This window comes from Osmerus eperlanus, chromosome 7 (genome assembly GCF_963692335.1).
Source record: "Osmerus eperlanus chromosome 7, fOsmEpe2.1, whole genome shotgun sequence".
Classification (NCBI taxonomy): Eukaryota; Metazoa; Chordata; class Actinopteri; order Osmeriformes; family Osmeridae; genus Osmerus; species Osmerus eperlanus.
In genome coordinates, this window is record NC_085024.1 from 11,900,886 (window position 1) to 11,921,426 (window position 20,541).

Here is a 20,541-nt window from a genome sequence, read left to right on the forward strand (position 1 = left end):
CCATTTTCTTATGCCTTCTTACCATTGACCATTGACTGAGTATATGAAGTTGTAAAGCATTTTGGCATTTTTTATTTATTTTGTTGCAATTTTATTTTGAATATTTGAAACTATTTTTTACATTTGACTACTAATTTCCTTTCAGATAATATCTGATTGTATTTTTATACGTTTTTGCATTTTTAGTATATGAATATTTATTTACATTAGATATTTAGGCTCCATACATGCGTTCAATATACTTCTGTTATGCATATGACCCATTTATAGATTTTCACTGTTGATGTAACCAAGCAATGTTACCTGATCAATTAACTTCAATAAAGTTGCAATAAATAAAGTTCCTATCGTAGTCTATCCCATCCTTACTGGTGATTGAGATGGTTTGACCCATGGTGTCATGTTTAACTGATCATGCAGGGCCACAATATACTGTAGTATATTTAAAGAGAATATATAAATAGAGATTATGTACAGTAACTCCAAGTGTGTGTCATGGAGGTGTGGCTCAGAGAGCTCCCTCTGAACAGGGTGCGTGAGAGAGCGTTCAAGACATTACCCTTCTCCTGCTGTTTACTCTGATCATACTGTTGTATTGCTCAAGTAAATGTCTGAGAATGACAGAAAAGTAAACTAGATTATTTCTAAATGGGTTATTTCATGTGCTGCAAGTGACGCCAACATCTGAAATGATTCATTTTCAACTAATTTATTTAGTTCCTTTAAACTCATGTTGACCATACAAACTATTTGGAAATATTAGTTTCAAGAATGAAAAATCCACTTTGCAGAGGGCAGGTGAAAGAATCTGCCGACCAAAGAATCTTGGTGGCAGATATTGTGGCAGAGCCTGATATTTAAGTGTATCAGTCCAGCATTTTTTACTTTCACTATGCTCTCTCTCTCTCTCTTTCTTCTCTCTCTCTTCCACCTCTCTATGTTCTGTCTCAGGCAGTATTTCAATCTTTTTCTCACTTCTCTCGCTCTTTCTAACACGCTATTTCTCTCTCCTCCACCTCCCTCCCTCATTCTGTCACTGAGGCATCTCTGCCAGCTCTAGTTTCAGCCCAGCTAGGCGTTAGTAATCTTCCACGGCACTTAGCTGTTTCTGTTTCTTAGCATGAGCTCTGATGTGTGTTCCAGACAGACCCCACTGAGAGGAGTGTATGTCTGGGAATGCATCGCAGTGCTAGGCTCTGGTTTGCATGACTTGTCTTGTCTCACGGTTTGCAGATTTTTTTGCAGCCCTTTTATTTTCACCTGTTTTTTGCAGCTCCTTGTCTCCATGTCATGTATACACTCTGGGGAACATCTGGGGGGCACTTTGAGGAAAGTAGTCCGTTTATATTAATGCTATCAATGCATGAAAACATTCAAGGACATATATCATAGAGAAGTATTTCGATTACTATTAAAGAATTATCAGAATTGATGAGACACTTGAGAAATGTCTTCACAAGGAATGCATTCATTATCATACCATTTGTTAGAATTACAAATCAATCCGCGGTCATTGTGAAAATCTCTACCCAAAATGCTACAAATCCACTTAAATCAGATCATATTTAGTGGGGCCCCTTTTTCTAAAGGTCACTCTTCTCTTACAATGGCACTTACTGAGGAAGAGTCCTTCAGACAGACCATCAAAGAGATAGAAGTACCTTCTCCTGTCCTTATCCTGTAGCAGCGAGGGTCCCTGCAACGCTCAGCCCTTGAAAAGAATGTTTAGTTCTCAGTCCAAAGCCCTTTTTAGGAAGTAGGACAAAGATCACACACAAGGGGACATTGCCTCTATATTTTCTCTAAATGGCTTGCCATGGCCACAGGTTACTTGGGGCCAAGCATGTTCAAGTGACCTTTTCTCATCACTTTGTCATTGCTCTATGACACAATCTAAACAAAACCCTTATCCAAATAACCTTGGGCATAAGTACAAAGGTATCAGAGCAAAGTAATAGTACCTATCCAACGGAAGCAGTTGTGCAGTGTAAAATCTTCTGCAAGAGACCTTCCATTGAATGGTTGAGTCGTGAATCCCCGTTGAGGGTTGCCAATGGAACCCGAGACTAAGCCCTGGCAGATTTACAGTGTGATCAATCAGACCATTTATTCTAGGTCTTGCGCTTGATGACAATGTCCCCCCACAAGATGTTCAAATGTATGACCACTTTGTAGTGTCTCTCTCCAGTTAAAACCTATAGTTTCTGTGCTACTTCCCAGCACCATGACGATGGCTGGTGTATCAGCAACATCTGTAAGCATGTTACACACTATTTACGTTAGACTGCCCACACCACTGTATTTATTTGTCTCAAGAGCTTCTTACATAAAATTGATTCCTGTCCCCTCTATGTATTCTTGCCACTGGTGGACTCAATTGCTCACCTGATGCCCCCATAATGGGAAACAATGCAGAAAAAGTGCCCTCTTAGATGCCATCTATGGTAGATGAACATGATAAAGTGCCCTCATGGCTGCCCTTCCAGTGAAGAAAACATGATGCGATGCAATCTAGGGTGCCCCTATGTGCAAAACAAACTTGATGAATTTCAGTGTAGGAGGAAGTGCATACTTCATGTAATCATAAGTCATTTTGGATTACTATAATAAAGTAGTGGTTGCTATGTAAACATGGACAGTGCTTTGTTTTGTCTTGAGCTTACGCATATCTCTGTATGACGCCACCTATTGGTAAGAGCACTTGTGTATGAAGGCTTTGCTTCAACAAGAGAAATATCTCAAAACATTAAGAATTAGCTGCAATTTTTTATCTACATCTTTCTTGAACAAAGAAAGTATGTGCATGATGTAATGTCTTATTTCACTGCACAAATGTTTTTAAACATTAAGATTAAGACAATATTAATATAAAACTCTTACAAAATGTTGTAAAATACAGAAATATAGACATACGCAACACAATAAAACATTGACGGGACATCTAAAACATTTTTCTTTGAACTTATTTTGGTCTAAAACCAGACTTAAAAACACTAAAAAACATAGTGCAAAAGTTTAAATTGACAATGAATGGTGAACACTTATAGAAAAGATGTTGGTGTACCAACATTGATACCTATTTTTTCCCATTGAAAATATACCATCCCACAATAAAAAAATAACTAACATTATAAAACATTACAAGTCATGTAAAAGCCTACAAACTTACAAAAATAAAACAATAACTATAATTACCCTGTTCTGGAGTGTCACATGTTTACCCCTCACAGGAGTCATTGAGTAATGTCATGCTTGGTGCCCAGTTATTTCATCAGTAAATAGCCTCATCCATGTTGTCATCGCTGTCCCCACCAAACTCCTCTCCGTTGTCAAAGTAGGACATGATGTAATCGGTCTCCTATGGGGACATACGATTTATTAGGACACACTCTGGAGTAAACAAAGATGCTCACCACACAGGGTTCTAGCATGAGAACCACAGAGGTAACTTCTGTATGGAGGTTGTGGTGGAAATTTACAATACAGTGTTTTAACAGAAGTTTAAAGTTGGTTAAGAAGCTTGATACAATGAATGTTGAATCAACTCCATTTGGTAGAGATGCCATTTGCAGTTTATGACACCTGGGGAGGATGAGACAGCTGGTCTGGAGACAATGTGGATTCAATTGTATTGTTATTGTGATCTGAGGGAGCAGTTTAAGATGGATGAACTGATCAAGCTGCTCTGACCCTTCCTGTTGCATGGGTGGGGTTAATTAAATACTTGTTTGAAGATGTCCACACAAAGGACAGTTGGCCATTTGACTGGTGAACTCCTGTGGCTTTAGTATCTACTGATTTGGGGAGAGATGCCACATCAAAGAACTGTGGGACACTTGGTATGGAGTCAAACTGTCACTGAGCAGTGCTGACCAATCACAGAGTTTGCTACATTGATGGATTGACCATCAGAAGAACCATTTGATCTAAAGTTTATATAAGGCAGGGTTTTAGGGTTGTTCTTCATCACTCTTGCGAACGACCTGTGGCTAGCACCTCCTTCGTTATGACTGATCACAAAGTACTTTGTTAACCCTTGTGTTATCTTCGGGTCATTCTGACCCATCAGTCATTGTGACCCACCGTCCTATTGCGACAAATTTACCTCCTACAAAAACAAAGTGAAGCATTTTCTTTTAACTGTTGGGCTGTCTCAGACCCCCCACATTGCAATGGTTAAAAGAAAATTATTTTTATTTGTTTTTGTATTGGGTAAAATTGGGTAAACACAACAGTGGTTCGTTATGAACCTTTGGGTCATGTGACCCAAAGGCAGCACGAGGGTTAATTCTTAATTTGTACAAGCAAAATAAATTTATTGAAACCGCCATCTCTTGACTATTCAAATCTACACAGTGCCACTAGAATTTTTCCATTACATCTTGGTGGCCTGTGGGGGGATCCTCGATTAGTCTACGGCGTTCAGCGGGCGGCTCCCCTCAGCGAATTGATCTTCCGGCAAAAAGCCGCCTTTCCTTCCGCCATGCGTGAGACAGCAGGGCCAGGGGGGGCGCCTGTTGGACGTTTTGTGGCTGACGCGGGATCCTGAAAGAACCGGTGAGATATTCTTTTTGGTCGCTGTGTGATTTTAGTTGTCTAAATGTGTGTTGTTTAGACTATTGTCAATAATTCGGTTAAGTTAGTAATTGGGCAGAGACCGGAGGAGAGCTGTGTCCTGTACGTGCAAGTCGTACGAAATTAATAGGGCAGAGACCGGAGGAGAGCTGTGTCCTGTACGTGCAAGTCGTACAAATTGGGAGAACGTTGGAACGTTGGTCCCGTTACGTTAGAGTCGTACAAAAAGCATGCAGGAAATGTGCTGACGAGCGCATAAAGGGTAATAATTCACACGTGATATCGTGCTGTGTGTCTTTAAGGCCCTGGGAAATTGGGTCAGGAAATGTATTGATTTCTGAGTCCCAAGAGTAAAATGGTAAAAAAGTATACTTTAGAGGATTAGTAAAGATTAAATTGGTAAAGAGTAAATTGGTAAAGATTAAAATTGGTAATTAATAACCAGCTGAGTGTTTAAGAAAAAAAAAAAAGGTTAGGAAGTATAGGCCTGTGAAATTTCAAAGTAGAGGTTTTAAGTTTGCAACGCGCGTGTTCATTGGGTGTGCTCAAGCCTTCGGCGAGAGCACAACCTTTGTTCTCTCACATATATATTATTATTTATTGTTTTTTTTGCCCCCCTAAAACTCAGTCAATATTTGGCCTACATACACAACGGCGGTGTCAAAAGGTTCGTCTTGGTAGCGATTGCGTTGCTTCTATTGGAATTTACGTTCCGTTGCATGGTTTGGGCTTAAGTTAAGTTTTTGTGGCGAAAAGTGAAGCTAACGGTGGCTAATTTGCTAGCCACAGTCACTGACGTTACTAACGTCATTACGTCACTAACGTCACGAAAACACGCGTGACTACCTGTAGCAGAACATTCGTTTCGCATCTGTTAACTTGGGGGATAGCTAGGCTAACTATAGCTTTACTGCAAGGCAGCTGCAGGAACGCCACAAGCAAAGAGGCCAGGGTGATAACTATTTACTCATTTTACTTTGTGATATGACACACAATTGTGATGTGTAATGTACAATATAAGCTGATATTATTAAGGAAGTACATCTACTTTCGGAAACAGTAGTCTACTATTTCACTGAAATATTAGCATCATGACATTAGCCTGTGTTGCCTGGCCAACACATACTACAGTGGTCTATGATGTATCTGTTTTCAATCGTTAAAATAAACATTCCTCACATATACATTTTCGTTGTAGGATTTATTATGACATTAGATTACAAGTAAACGATTTGTGGGTGAAATTATCATTACCCGTGGTTTCAATCCAGTGTATCACTGCAACGCTGTAGCCTACGCGAGACACTACAAAAACATTTACACAGCTGTAGGAAGTCAAACGGCGACAGAACATGTTCGGCACTCCCCTTACTTAAATCAAAAGTCTATCTAACTACTAACCTGAACTTCATTGCCACAGCCTAAACTTTGTCAATCTGTTCATGAAAATAATTAATTTCAGTCTAAACCGTACAACGGAACGTTAAATCCAATTCAACCAACGCAATCGCTACCAAGACGAACACAGCAGTAGTCTAGTCTGTACTACTACTGTACCGTAGTAGTACAATTTACCGGGGCAGCTTCTCCACACAGGGCTATATCGCATTTTGCGTTGTTACTGACAATGATCGCTACCAGTGAGCTTTTTATGAATGAGCGATTTTCCACTAAATAAATGTCAAGCTTATTTACGTTTTGGGGGGCATATTTTCAGTTAGCAGATGGTACTGTTTGAATCGCGATTCCATCTTCTACTGCCGGGTAACGTCGTAGAATAATCTTCAAAGGGGGTTCTTTATTAATGAATGAATGCAATGAGTAGGCTAAATGCATGAAAATATCACGAGAAGGGAAAAACTTAAAAGGACGTTTAAGTCATAGAGATTAGGTCAATTTGTACACCGGTCTGCCAAATGTATTCGTTTTGATTCAACGATGAGGCTGCCTCTTGCCTCTTGGGGAAATGAGAAGACATCCATTTCATTCTACACTTCACTCGTATTTTCAGTTGTAAATGAGCAGCAAAAAAAAAAATGCTTTTAAATCTATGTCATCTTTATAAATAATAAGTATGCATTTTTATATAAAATACAGAAATATCAGTTGTAAAAATGTCATTAAAAAACGGACCCCTGTCCAACCGACGCAAGCAAGCACACCCTACAATTTCCCCAGAAATTGTACCCTCTCTAGTTTTTTGTTTTAATTGCAAGTTATTTTTTTTGAAGTTAAAAGAAGTATGAGTAACTAATGGTGTCTACTATTCAAGCTATATACAAATTACAAAAATCAAAATTTTAATTATTTTTCGGTTTGAATATTTGTAATTAATGTGCAGTTGGGGTATATTTTCATTGAAAGTTATGAAGTTCTACCTATATAACCTATATAGAAATATAGATGGGGTATAAGTTTGGCTAATGGTTACATTAAGAACATTTTATGGTCTATGTTTCATTTTGGAATCATACAGACTAAATTCTGGTTTAGGGCAGTGATGCTAGTTTTCTACATGTCTTGTAAAAAGAGAGATTTGATTTGGTGAATTTAAATACAAAAAAAATAATAGGGAATCTGAAATATAAAAGTATTCATTTGAACTGTTCCTAAAGGTTTTTTGAAGAAAAGATAATAAGAGACTAAAAGTTGAGGTTATTCGTAATTTGGTTGTTTTCTAAAATAGTTTTATTTTATACAAATTGGTTCAAAAGTTGGTTGCTTCAGAGTAAGCTTGTTAATTCATAAAAGGGAAAATAGTTAAAATATTTACTGATAGTTAACCTTTTCATGTTCCTGTTAAATTTGCCTGAAAACGCCTAAACAGCATACCCAAAGTAAATTGGAAGCTGTTCTTGAACCATTTGGAGTACATGCATGTAAATGATCTCTTTTGAAAGCTGACACTCTGAAGTTATGTCCCCTGTTGTCAGGACCCCTGTCAGTCCTTCTAGTGTTGAGTAATAGAAGCTTGAACACAAGGAAAGTGAAAATTTCTATTTCCGCCTAGATTTTGTTTTGAAAACAGAGGCCTGAATAGGCCTAGAGGTGGTAGGTATTATCTGGAAGACTAAATTGGACCACAGGTTGAAGCCTTACCCAATTCAAATCAAAAGTCAAACATAATACCACAATATATTCATATTTGACACATGTTTTTATAAGAGTACATCCAGGAATTTTCTAAAAGGGTCTTTTGGAGACTCCAAAATGACCCTTTGTAACCAAGGTCAAGGTCAAATAAAAAGGTATTATTTTTCATAATTGTTATCTCTGGCCCATCTCTGGTACTTAGAAATATCATATATAATAGCTAAATCCCTAATTAGTAATACTGAAACACAAAAACTGAAGCATGAACACATTGGAGTGCTTTATCTGATTCCAAGGATTGGCGCACAAAGAACACTGATTCTGTCAACCATATTGCGCAATCGACTGTTATTTTGAAGGCTCCACAGACGCATACAAATGAGGTATTGGCATTTTCAGCTAGCTGTCAGCTACAAGGCTAACGAGCTAATTTCAGAGCCAGTCGAAGCCAGTTCGAGAAATTTGTTTAGAACCAGTGTGGGGGGGGGGGGGGGGGGCGGGGGGCAGGACGCACAGACCTAGTTGGCTTTAGAGGGCTGTCAACGGGGCATGGAAGCTCCTATTGGGTCGAACAAGGTGTCAATCAAAAGGGGAGGGTTCAACGGACATTTTGAGACCTTCATTTTGTAAATACTCCGTTGATAAATCGGAGAAAATAACACTTTTATGTGAACAAGTTGTTTCTTCCGTCGGCTAACTTGCATAATGAAACAAAGGATAATGGCTATTCATGAACGTAAAACATTGTATTTGGACGAATTACTTTACATGGTTAGATACTTTGAACCCTTGGGACTTACGCAGATCAAGTTTTGATGGCATGATTTGCACACCTGGACCTATTTGAACAACTTAGGGTGAGTACAACTTTTTTCTTTGGCATTGTTGAAGGAATGTTCACCGGAAAAAGACGTTGACTTTGCTTGCTATTGCGACTTGATCTTGAATTGGTTTATTTCAATGGAAGCACAAGAATCGTAGCTTTCCAACGATGTATAACATGTGTAGCGTCTAAAAAATATATTTTTTAGAATTTAGTGCGTCGTAACTGAGGAAGGGGGAGGCAGCATTTTTGTCTCGCGGGCGAAACAGGAGCGTAAACAGGTTAAATACATCATTGGTGTTACATATGATTTTGGGAAAGGTATGGAAACAGGAAGTTTCTTATTTTCACTTATAGAACAACTTGCTGTATGCAAATGTGGAATTCACTCTAACAATGATGATTATTCCACAGGGAAAATGCTAGTGCTGATACTAGCTGGAGCAGTTTCTAGATTGCCTGCATGCATTGATGAACTAACTAGAATATGTTTTTGATGTTGATATGTTTATAGGAAGTGATGAGATGATGTTGCTATGTCCGGATGAGCCTAACTTGACAAATTTGGGCTTACAGGACTCTTTTGAGGAAAATTGTTGTGTGACCTTGATACAACATTTGTTACAGATTCTTTAAGGGAAGCGCAGGCTTCTTAGAGAGGAAGAGATGACGTTTAGGAATTTATGACTGACTGATGACTGACTGATCCAAACAGAGTGACTATGGGGGTTTTGTGGTTTTATGTCTTTAGCTTCAGTAGTTTGGCTTTGTGATAGGACTGTGAGGGTTTGATATGATATTGCTGAGTTGAATATATTGGACTGTATTTAACCCAGAGTGAGAATTTTGTTTTTGTTTGAGTATATTTGATAAGATTTACAGAATACAGCGGACAGATGGAGAAAGGAATGGTGGAATGGAGATTCGAACTTGGACTAATCCACAAGAAAATGCGTTTTGGGAAAAAGGAAGGATATGAGAATAAAAATGGAGGTTGTATGGTCTGCATAAAACATTTATCTTGAGATTTTGCTAAGTTAACACATGGAAAGATCATGCCTCTACAATTTGTGTGATATCAAGAATGCATTATTTTAGCATACAAGAGGATTTGTAATGGATGCATAGTCATTTTGTCAGTACTTCATATGTGGGACAAGTATTATGAGGAAAGGAATTTAAACACGATAAGCTTCACAGTTAAGGTTAGAGAAACCATTTGAGTATTGATAGATGGATTTTGTAGAGTTCAATTTTTGGAGAAGTGATACTGTTTTAATGATTGTTGATGGTTGTTGGATGGGAAGAAGTTTTAGACTTCTCAGGTAGATTTGGACTCAGTGGTCAAGTTTTGTTAATTTAGATTATTCTTCGATGGGATTTTTCTTTGAGGGTATGTAATGATAATGGGTCACACTTGTTTATGGAAGTTATTTTGGTGTTGATAGGATACAACATTGTGTTAATCACTTCAGTTGAATGAGAGAACAGAACTTTGAAGACTAAGTCAGACGACAAGAAGTCAGTTATCTTTAACTGACCTCTGTGAGAATGTGCTTGTTTATTACTGTGCAACCTTTTGGAGTCTACTTTGTGTGAGATTCACAGGCAGGTGAAGGAGGCTATTCCTATGACTGGACCGCTGCATGATTTGATACCAGATGACTGGATCGTGGTGAAGGACCTGAAACGCCTGGTAAAACCCAAGGTGGACGGGGCCATACCAGATTCTCCTGACGACTAATCCGGCGGTTAAGACCGGAGGGAAGAGCAACGTGGATACGCGCTAACCATTGTAAGCGTGCGCCCTGCCTGGAGACGGAAGGAGAGGATACGCATTCTGCATAGTACCAAGGAAAGCTCAGAGCTGTACGCAAAGTGCGGTGTCGTTGAAAGTTGCCCTGAGCAATTTGATCGTTGTTTGTAATTGGTTCGACTCGACTACACTGACTGAAAGAAGTTTGCCTAGAGCCAACTGAAGATGGTCACTACGGATGCACAATCATGGCATCCGTTCCGACAACCTGGACTTTGTGGTGTACAGGGTGCAATGGGTTTTGTCTTGGGACTAGCATTTCTTATGTTAATGTTTGAATTTTATTTTTCTTGATTAACTGTTTGGGTTTATGGTATTGTAAAACAAAAAAAGAGAGGAATTGTGGTGGAAATTTACAATACAGTGTTTTAACAGAAGTTTAAAGTTGGTTAAGAAGCTTGATACAATGAATGTTGAATCAACTCCATTTGGTAGAGATGCCATTTGCAGTTTATGACACCTGGGGAGGATGAGACAGCTGGTCTGGAGAAAATGTGGATTCAATTGTATTGTTATTGTGATCTGAGGGAGCAGTTTAAGATGGATGAACTGATCAAGCTGCTCTGACCCTTCCTGTTGCATGGGTGGGGTTAATTAAATACTTGTTTGAAGATGTCCACACAAAGGACAGTTGACCATTTGACTGGTGAACTCCTGTGGCTTTAGTATCTACTGATTTGGGGAGAGATGCCACATCAAAGAACTGTGGGACACTTGGTATGGAGTCAAACTGTCACTGAGCAGTGCTGACCAATCACAGAGTTTGCTACATTGATGGATTGACCATCAGAAGAACCATTTGATCTAAAGTTTATATAAGGCAGGGTTTTAGGGTTGTTCTTCATCACTCTTGCGAACGACCTGTGGCTAGCACCTCCTTCGTTATGACTGATCACAAAGTACTTTGTTAATTCTTAATTTGTACAAGCAAAATAAATTTATTGAAACCGCCATCTCTTGACTATTCAAATCTACACAGTGCCACTAGAATTTTTCCATTACAAGGTTTAACACAAATCCTGCATTGCCTATCAAACAGTATTCATATAAAAATGCACGCACAGTTCTCAAAGGGAGGAGGTTAACCTGAGAGTTTATTTCCCAAACTCAGATTAAGTCTGGTCCAAAGCATAAACAAATGTGATGAGGTCTTCCAATCTAATAACTAGAAATGTGAATATGTAAATTGACATCCCTTTTGTAATCCAAGATAGCTTGAATAGTGCCTGGTCAATAAAAACAAAACGTAACACTTGTTTCGTTGGGGGTTTGGCTAAGTTCATGAAGATAAGGTAAGGTATGTAACAAGTTAGGGTGCACACCTCTTCAAACTCTTCCTCGTCGTACTCATTGTCACCCTCCTGCACCTCCTCCTCCTGCTTTTTCTTCTCCCCCTCTTCATCATCCGAGCTCACCTCCTCCTCTTTTTTCTCCAGTGTCTGAAAACACATGAAGCATTGTGTTTGCGATGCTTTCAGATTTTACCAAGAGATTCTCCCATAATCGTGTACTTTGCTGCATGCCAACAGAACACAAGGCTCGGTATGTTTCTGCTGAATGCCCATGGCCAAGTGATGAAGAAGTTGTGGCTGCTGCAGTGAGGACTAACCTCCAGTTTTAATATGATCTCTTCCTTGTCCACTCTGGATTTTTTACTAGGTTTGGGTTCCACTGGAACCTCCACAGTAAGGAAGGTGTCTGTGAAAGAGGTATAAGAAAAGAAAGATAAGAGAGCCATTAGGGAACCAAATTTCCATCATCTATCCCCTCCCCCAGTCTCCCTCCATTCCCTTCAAATGCCACTCATTCACGACACTGCTCTATATTTAGCCCCACAAATAAAAAGCGGATCATTTTTTCATGAGACGGACAGCGTCTTTGTCGTCTGCCTGCGATGGCTTTATCTTATCTCTCCTTTCACATGGAAAGCAGAAAGGCAAATGGATTCCCTTGTGTCCCTGGAGAAAGACCATGGGTCACACACACACAGCTCCTCCCAAGACACCTGTGTCTGTGCCACTTCATCCATACAATGCAAGTTGCCCAGAACTTACAAACAGAGCAAGGAGGACCAGAGGTACATTTGCTAGCTGAGGCAGACCACGCTAATAACTTAGGACAGACAAATATTGATCATATTTACTGTATTCTGTTTAACTGTATACTTGCATACAAGCATTTTATTCTTTCAGTAAACACAAATGAAGGCAAAATATCAGTAACACGTGTGAGAGAAGACCAGACTTTTAAAATGTACAGAATAAAAACGTAAAAATACATAAAGATTTATGTCAATTAATTTAATGTTAATTAAATTAACATTATTTGGGAAATAAGAGTTCACTTACTCTCTTTCTGGGGTTTTCTCACTCGTATTCGAAGCTCTTTAGGCAATCTTTTCCAGTCTGCAATGATAACAAAATACACATTCTTGGACACTGACAAAACTTCAATCACAAGCAGAGACCTTCCCAAAACGATGCTTCAGCATATCTCCATCAAATCTAGTTTGGAGACTGCAGCCACACATTGTTACCTAACAAGGCTCAGAGTGACAGCTTTAATTTCCATCATTTTACATGGTTTGGATCAGCTGACAACTTCAATCAGGCTGTTGCACACTCTGTTACATCGGACACATCTGGGAAGGACCAGCGAATTATTTCATGCTCTTTAAAGGATTATATTATTGACTTCATTAATCTTTGTTTAACTACATTATGCTGGTAATCAGATCATGCTGGCTGCTTCTAGTCCATGCTATGCAGTTTCTCTCCTGTCTTGTCTCGGCTCCCCCTCAGCCTGTTTAAACGTTCACCATGCTTGGCATCATCATGAATAATGAGACTCATTGTCCAGGTTTTTGTTTTCTGATTTGTCCATTTGCCAACAAATAGTTTTTTTGAGCAAATGTTCTGTGTGGCAGTTTGTTAAGACGTATACCGTATTTTTCGGAAAGCTGCGGCATGTACTCCGATTTTGCAGTTTTCTTGTGGGTGTACGGCTTATATTTCAAAGCGGCTTCATATCCCAGTTTTAGAACAAAAAAGTGGCTTCGTCCCAAGATCTCTACAGACAGTGCAGCTAATTTAATGCTCAACACTTGAACGGGGGCTTATTACTTGAAAGAGGAATTATTTACTGTGTCGTTACACTATAAGGGCTTGGAAATACAGTGACTTGCTAAAGTAGGGAAATGGCTACCCTTACAAAAAAGAAGTATGCTTCAAGTTTATTTTGTAAGTATACTTAGTATAAAAAATTATACTATTATCATGTAACTTAAAGTATACTAGCAGTGTTCTTATTTATATACTATTTTTGTACTAAGTAAACTGAATTGGCCCACTTTTTAGGTCATTTAGTACACTTTAAAGTACACTTATAGTGTATTTGAGGTTTACTTTGGAATACTGTAAAGTAGCCTGTGTAGTGCACTTTCAGTTCATAAAGTATACTTCCTAAAGTACTTAAAAGTATACCTTGGAATACTCTAAAGTAACCTGTGTAGTGCACTTTCAGTTCATGAACTATACTTCCTTTAGTGCCTCAGAAGTATTCTTCGCAATACTTTCAAGTGCACTTTGAATTATTGAAAGAAAAGTACTTCAAGAATAAACTTAATAAACGTCCATTTACTATGATCTAGTTATATATATTTACATATTCAGGGGCCCCTCAAACGCCGCTGAGCTTGCGTCACTTGGCGGGGCCTCACAAAGTGACACGGCAGATTCTTAGCTGAAAGAAGCTAATTACTGCGTAAACACTAACGGTGTAATAATCCAGCTCTTCTTATGAAACGTAACAGTCATTTAACTCATGGCTACAATGGCAAACCAGCACAACAATGACAATTTCCACTCAACAAAACACTTCATTGTAAGCAGACACATTTAAAAAACGAAATTCATGAAGTCACATTTGTATTTCGAACAAACGGCAAACTTATCAGCAAATTTTCACACTATTTACCGCCTTGCATCATGGGAATTGACCAGTCAATGAGCCACGCTATCGTCACTTTTTCACGTCATTTCATTCTTCAGTCAGTTTGACAGTATAACCTTCAAATGCAACCCTTCTGTCTGCTTCTTTCTCAAGTAGCTTTTTCGTTTTTTCCATTAATACTCCAATTGATAATTATTAGTATAAGAGTATAGGGTTTCAGAATGTTTTGGCAGTAATTAAGGTTGCAGCTTCAGTAACAAAAAAGATTCAATGTGCAATGCATAATAGACTTTCCTAGACATGAATAATTGGAATGAGATGGATCTAAAAAATGTAACCTGTATTGTACTTTAAAATTATTTTGATGGTTTTTGCTGTGTAATAATAGAAAACGTACATCCTACTCCAGAAGAAATGTATACCATTTTCTGTTTCTAAGCATATCAAAAGTGAACTATTTTCTAAGTATACTTCTTACAAAAGTGAACTATTTTCAAAGCATACTTAAAAGTATATCAAAAGTGAACGATTTTCTAAGTATACTCCTTAAAAGTATAGCAAAAGTGAACTATTTTCAAAGCATACTTAAAAGTATATCAAAAGTGAACTAAAAGTGTACTATCCATATTTTAGTATACTTATAGTATACTTTAATATACTTCTTTTTTGTAAGGGTAGTAGAACATAACATTTCATAATAATTTCAGTAAATCAAACAGCTGCAAGACCCAGTGAAATGTTATATACAGCTAGCAAACTAACTTTAGCTAGCATCGCTGACAACATTGGCTAATTCAACTACGGTAGTGTAACCGAGTTCTTTGTATGTTCGTTTTAGATATAATTTTATATGATCTTGTGGACAATAAGACACAGACGCGGTCTCTTTTAACAACTTGTATTTTCCCACTGCTCTTCTTGACGTCGCCATTCGAACAGCCTCACCAGCGTGCTGATCTGGAGTCAGTTTGGTAGGATTTGGGTATAAATAAATTATTTCATTTAAAATATGGATTTTTATTTAAAGATATTCATGTAATTTGCATGCAAAATAGGTCTTCCCGAACCAGCGGACAAAAAATTCAACCCGTGGCAACACTTCAAAAGTAGCTAAATTCTGCGGGAAAACCGCGGACCTGGCAACACTGGCCCTCACTGACTTCACGTAATGCTTACGTCAGCATCATGCCAACGGCAACTCCGGAGGGACAAAACACCCCTTTCCGTTGAACATAGAAAGGTCTGCTACAGTAGGCTATCCTCAGGATTTGCAGGCTAGCTAAACTTATACTTTATCTCAACTATTTTTGTAGACATGACAATGGATTTTTCCACTAAATGAGTGACTTGGCTTTATTTCTGGACATACTAGCCACAACCAAAGTGTGTTACACAATGCAGTAAGATCGCCTATACTCGTGCATTGCTTGGTATTGTAGCGACAATGCTCTTGGTACCCAGAATGCCCCACGGTAAGCTGAAAAGCTACGAAGTTAAAGGTCCCTTGACATGAAAACTTCAGTTTAGGAGGTTAACATTAATATGAGTTCCCCTAGCCTGCCTTTGGGCCCCCAGTGGCTAGAAATTTCGATAGGTGTAAACCAAGCCCTGGGTATTCTTCTCCGCCTTTGAGAAAATGAGAGCTCAAACGCTCGGTTTTGAAAAGCCCCTATTATGACGTCACAATAGGGGGTTACCTCCCGAGAATTTGGCCCACCAATGAAAAAATGAGCTACGACTAGGGTTGCCACCCATCCCTTAAAATACGGAATCATGCCGTATTTGAGAATAAAATAGCGCGTCCCGTTTTGAATCAATACGGGACGGTGTTTGTCCTGTATTTTCCGTGTTGTCTTTTTCTGCAGCATCCCATGCATATCATCCCACCCGCATTCTGTGAAGACTCGTCCTATTCTGCCCCTGATTGGGTAATACTCGCTGCCATCGTTGGTTTGATCAGGTTCACGGCCAATCAGAGGCAGAGGAAGGCGGGTCTCTTGGCGTAGAGTCGATTTGAAAGAATGGCAGAGGCAAGTCCAGATAAATGAAGTAGGCTTTACATGCCCCAATACTGCACCATACTACTTCTGGTCCACTGATGTTATCATGTTCATGATGTTCATGGAAGATCATTTGCAAGTCTCCTGCACTATATCTATTTTTTCCAATAGACTTTTTTGAGTATCAAAGCATTTGTTTAATTTAAAGTAAATAAGTTATGGATCTGTTAATTTAAGAAGTTAATAAAATATGGTTCTCACAAGTTCCTCCAAAAGCCTATTTTTTGTGGTCTCACTGTCAAACTTTGTTGGCCTATGTTTATTATCGTCATAGCTGACGATATGGCCACTTGAGTTGTGATAGAGAGAGACTGAGGGCATCTGTTCACACTGATTTCAATAGCAGATATATTTTTATAATGTCCATGTATCAATCTTAATATTTTAATGAAAACATGTTTTAAGTTGTGATTTACCACCACTGGCCAGCATCGGGCCTGTGGTCATCGTGTCTAACTAGAATTCACTGTTTCAAGTCAGCCGCCTGCAGCCGGCTGCAGCGCTGCATGAAGTCAGTCCATGTCGAACGCACCTAGTAGAATAAAAACGACCGGACGAGTCGGGTAGCAAATCGGAAATTCAATACCACCTACATACACCGGGGGCCGTTGCCTCAAGCCGAGGGGTGGGGGTCTGAGTTAGCCCCACCTCTTTCTTCCCCATAGCATTTAAAGCTACAGACACAGAAATGGCACGTCCTGAGGAAAGCTCATTGTAAGACTGTTTGTAGTGGCTGTAATTCTGCACCAAGGCTGAATTTAGGGAAAGAGACTTCAGATACAGTATTAGGGGACCACTAAGGCCTATAAAAAAGCATCCAAAAACAGCATGTCATGGGATCTTTAGTGGATTAGCTTAGTTAGATAAGAATTGTTCGGAGTTCTATTGTTGTGTTTGTTCTGTTTTGATATGTGTAATGCTATGGTCTGTAGTTTAGATAATTTGAGTGTTCACCCTGATTGTGAATGTTGTCTCGTTAGATGGCTATCCAAGCTGTCCAATGTGAAAGTGGTGCTGGGTAAATGGACAGTCGGCCTATATTCCAGTGTGGCCTAGACTCCAATTTACAAACACAAAGTTCCAATTCTTGTGGGATGCCGCTTATAGAAAATGCGGCCTATTTTTCGTAAAAATACGGTAATCACTGTGGTGCAGTGGCAAGAATGAGCATCCTGGTCCTGGATCTCAGCACCATGCAAAGTTATTGAAACTTAGCTGCACTACAGACTCACCAGGGTTCCACTCAATAGTGTTGTCCGTAGGCTCGTTGTTCTGGTACTTATCAGAATAACGCTCCACATCTGTAAGTTAAAGAGATAAGTATTGGGACAGAACCATCCGGACTCTCTACTTTCATATCTCAAGTGTTTACCTGATCACACCCCTTCAAAGGCAAGCACTATAAAACTACAGCAAAACTCCTATAAAACTACAGCACTAAAATATGCTTGTTTATCTGGAAGGCTTTCATGTACAACATTCTGAGTTTGTGATTCGGTCTATGACACATTCATGTCATAGACATGCCAAGCAGACCTTTTTGTGGGGCAGCAGGACGGATGTAAAATGGCAGGGTCTTCATGGCACCTCTGAACTCCTGCTTCAGGGCTAGCATGTACTCTAAGTCCTCTCCCATCACCAGAGGTACCGGCTTGTGTTCCATAGGCTACCAAGGCATAAAAATACTCACTTTAGCCTTTCTTATCTCTTAAGGATTCCTTCCTAACACACAGCGTTTTGTAGTCAGATATTATTGTGGCTAAATACATGAGAGGGATAACATACACGTCACAGATTACAGAATTAACTTACGGGGAAAAGAGGAGTGGGCTGGAGAATGGAGGGGGGCACATTTTCCCCTTTCCCAATCCCGACTGCCTCCACACTGAAGCTCATGTGGCCCCTTCCGCGCCCACGTCCCCTACCGGCCATTGTGGAACAATAAACCTGTGATAGGGAATGAAGAGTAAAACGGAGATGGTTAGTAATTGTCCGTAAACATGCAATCAAACTATCGAAACAAATCCAGGGGGGTAGGCTATTACAGATATCAGGTTATGCGACATAACCGGGTCGCATAACCTGCTTTCTGTTACCTGGTAATGCACATACTTTCAAGATGCACAAACGTGCAAATAAAAATTATCTAGAATGTTCAACAATTAAATGTTGAAATGGAGACTATATTTCCCCACCCATTTTACCTTCTTAAAAAACTTCACGTACAGCTTAGCTAGGCTTTGAAAGATGCAAGCAAAACACAATTGGAGTGTTTCCTCATAAAGCGATACCCAAACAATTTGGATAGCTGGAAACCCGTGCAATTCCTTGACAACTGTCCATTTTAAAAATCCATCAAATTTGAACTTTAACTGTAATATATTGCAAACATCTGTCTGAAGACAAGTGTCTTAAGTTGGTGGTCAATATTCTTTGTTTACATTATCTCGATGTTCTCTGCAAATGCAGTTGTGACACTATTCATTCACTGCCCCCTGGTGTTCCGGAGCTTTTTAGGAGTACTGAGACACTGTGCGTTCCTTACTAAGTCAACATGTTGCAACGGACATGCATGACAGAATTAATAGCGATGCTCCATCGTCTTGTAAATTGTTATAGCCTACTAGTTACGTATTTATATATTATTAATCAAAATAGCCAAAACATGCCTTGGATCACAAACTGGGCAGCTCGAGCAGTTACAGTCTTTGGGAACTTCCAAGTACAGCTATTACTGATAGACTTGTATCTGCCTCTTTCCAACAGGCAAAGTTGGGTCAATAAATATTTGGACATTGACACAAGTTTAGTTATTTTGACTGTTTACCAGGGCCGTAGCCATGGAGTCAACATTGGGGGGACAAATTAAATTTGTTATGATAATTTCGGACAGCGTGGGTGGTTGCCTGTCGTTGCGTAGCACATTTATATTTTTATATAAATATATTGGGGGGGACATTTTGACCAGATTTGAGTGTTATATATTAATATATATTATGATTATGGCCTTGGTTTACCAAAACATATTCAAGGAACAGTTAAATAATGAATGTGGGCTTAAAGTGCAGTGTTTGAGCTTCAATTTGAGGGTATTCACATCCAAATTGGAGGGAGGGTTAGGAATTCCAGCTCTATAATATGTCAACTTCCCCCTTGGTCCCCCTTCTTTTCAAGGGACCAAAAGTAATTGGAGAATTGACTCAAACCTATTTCATTGACAGGTGTGGGATATTCTTTGTTATGTCTTCATCAATTAAGCAGGTACAAGGTCTGGAGTTGATTTGAAGTGTGGGATTTGCATTTGGAAGCTGTTGCTGTGAACATGCGGTCCAGTGTTCCCCCTAGGTTTACGGATTTGTGAGGGGGGGAGGGCGGCGGCGGGCCCTATAATGATGGTAGGGGAAACACTGCGGTTGAATGAGCTCTCAATGCAAGGGAAACAGGCCATCATTAGGTTGCAAAAAATAAGAAATCCATCAGAGAGATAACAGGAACACTAGGAGTGGCCAAATCAACAGTTTGGTACATTCTGAGAGAAAATAATGCACTGGTGTGCTGAGCAACACAAAAAGGGCTGGATGTCCAAGGAAGATAACAGTGGTGGATGATCACAGGATCCTTCCCATGGTGAAGAAAACCCCCTTCACAGCATCCAGCCAAGTGACGAACACTCTCCAGGAGGTAGGCATATCCTTATTCAAGTCTACCATAAAGAGAAGACTTCACTAGAGCTATACAGAGTGTACACCACTAGAGTTAAACCATTCATAAGTCTCAATAATAGAAAGGCCAGATTGGACTTATTCAAAAAACATCTAAAAAAGACAGCCCCAGTTCTGGAACATCATTCTTTGGACAGATGGAACTAAGATCTCCCTGTATCAGAAAGATGGGAAGAAAAAAGTATGGAGAAGGCTTGGAACGGCTCATGATCTGAAGAATACCACATCATCTGTTAAACACAGAGGAGGCAGTGTAATGGCATGGGCATGCATGACTTCCAATGGCACTGGGACATTAGTGTTTATTGATGATGTGACAGAAGACAGAAGCAACCGGATGAATTCTAAAGTGTATAGGGATATATTGTCTGCACAGATTCAGCCAAATTCAGCAAAGTTAATTGGATGGCACTTCACTTTACAGATGGACAATGACCCAAAACATGCAAAAGCAACCCAGAAGTTTTTTAAGGCACTGAAGTGGAATAATCTGCAATGGCC

The 20,541-nt window shown here is 39.3% G+C and overlaps 1 protein-coding gene across 2 annotated transcripts; it reads right to left on the minus strand.

The window, feature by feature from the left end:
* Window positions 1-2,816: 2,816 nt before the first annotated feature.
* polr3glb (RNA polymerase III subunit GL b) lies at window positions 2,817-18,782 on the minus strand. Of its 2 annotated transcripts, none has more exons than XM_062464907.1 (8): window positions 18,545-18,782; window positions 18,131-18,265; window positions 17,855-17,984; window positions 17,551-17,619; window positions 12,656-12,712; window positions 11,917-12,005; window positions 11,630-11,746; window positions 2,817-3,358 (listed from the first exon to the last, which is right to left on the minus strand). In XM_062464907.1, the coding sequence occupies exons 2-8, from the start codon at window positions 18,248-18,250 to the stop codon at window positions 3,272-3,274; spliced, it is 669 nt and encodes a 222-aa protein (XP_062320891.1). In that variant the 5' UTR covers window positions 18,251-18,265; window positions 18,545-18,782; the 3' UTR covers window positions 2,817-3,271. The 2 variants fall into 2 exon arrangements, with proteins under 2 accessions (XP_062320891.1, XP_062320890.1); XM_062464906.1 differs by having other exon boundaries at window positions 18,523-18,782.
* Window positions 18,783-20,541: the final 1,759 nt, after the last annotated feature.

What these genes read in the sequence shown, in the direction of transcription:
- polr3glb (XM_062464907.1), bottom strand. Translation starts at nt 18,250, where the DNA reads ATGGCCGGTAGGGGACGTGGGCGCGGAAGGGGCCACATGAGCTTCAGT. An exon ending in TCCTGCTGCCCCACAAAAAG is followed by an intron (nt 17,620 to 17,854) that starts GTCTGCTTGGCA and finishes TTTAACTTACAG; the next exon opens with ATGTGGAGCGTTATTCTGAT. An exon ending in ACGAGGAAGAGTTTGAAGAG is followed by an intron (nt 3,359 to 11,629) that starts GTGTGCACCCTA and finishes ATGTCCCCATAG; the next exon opens with GAGACCGATTACATCATGTC.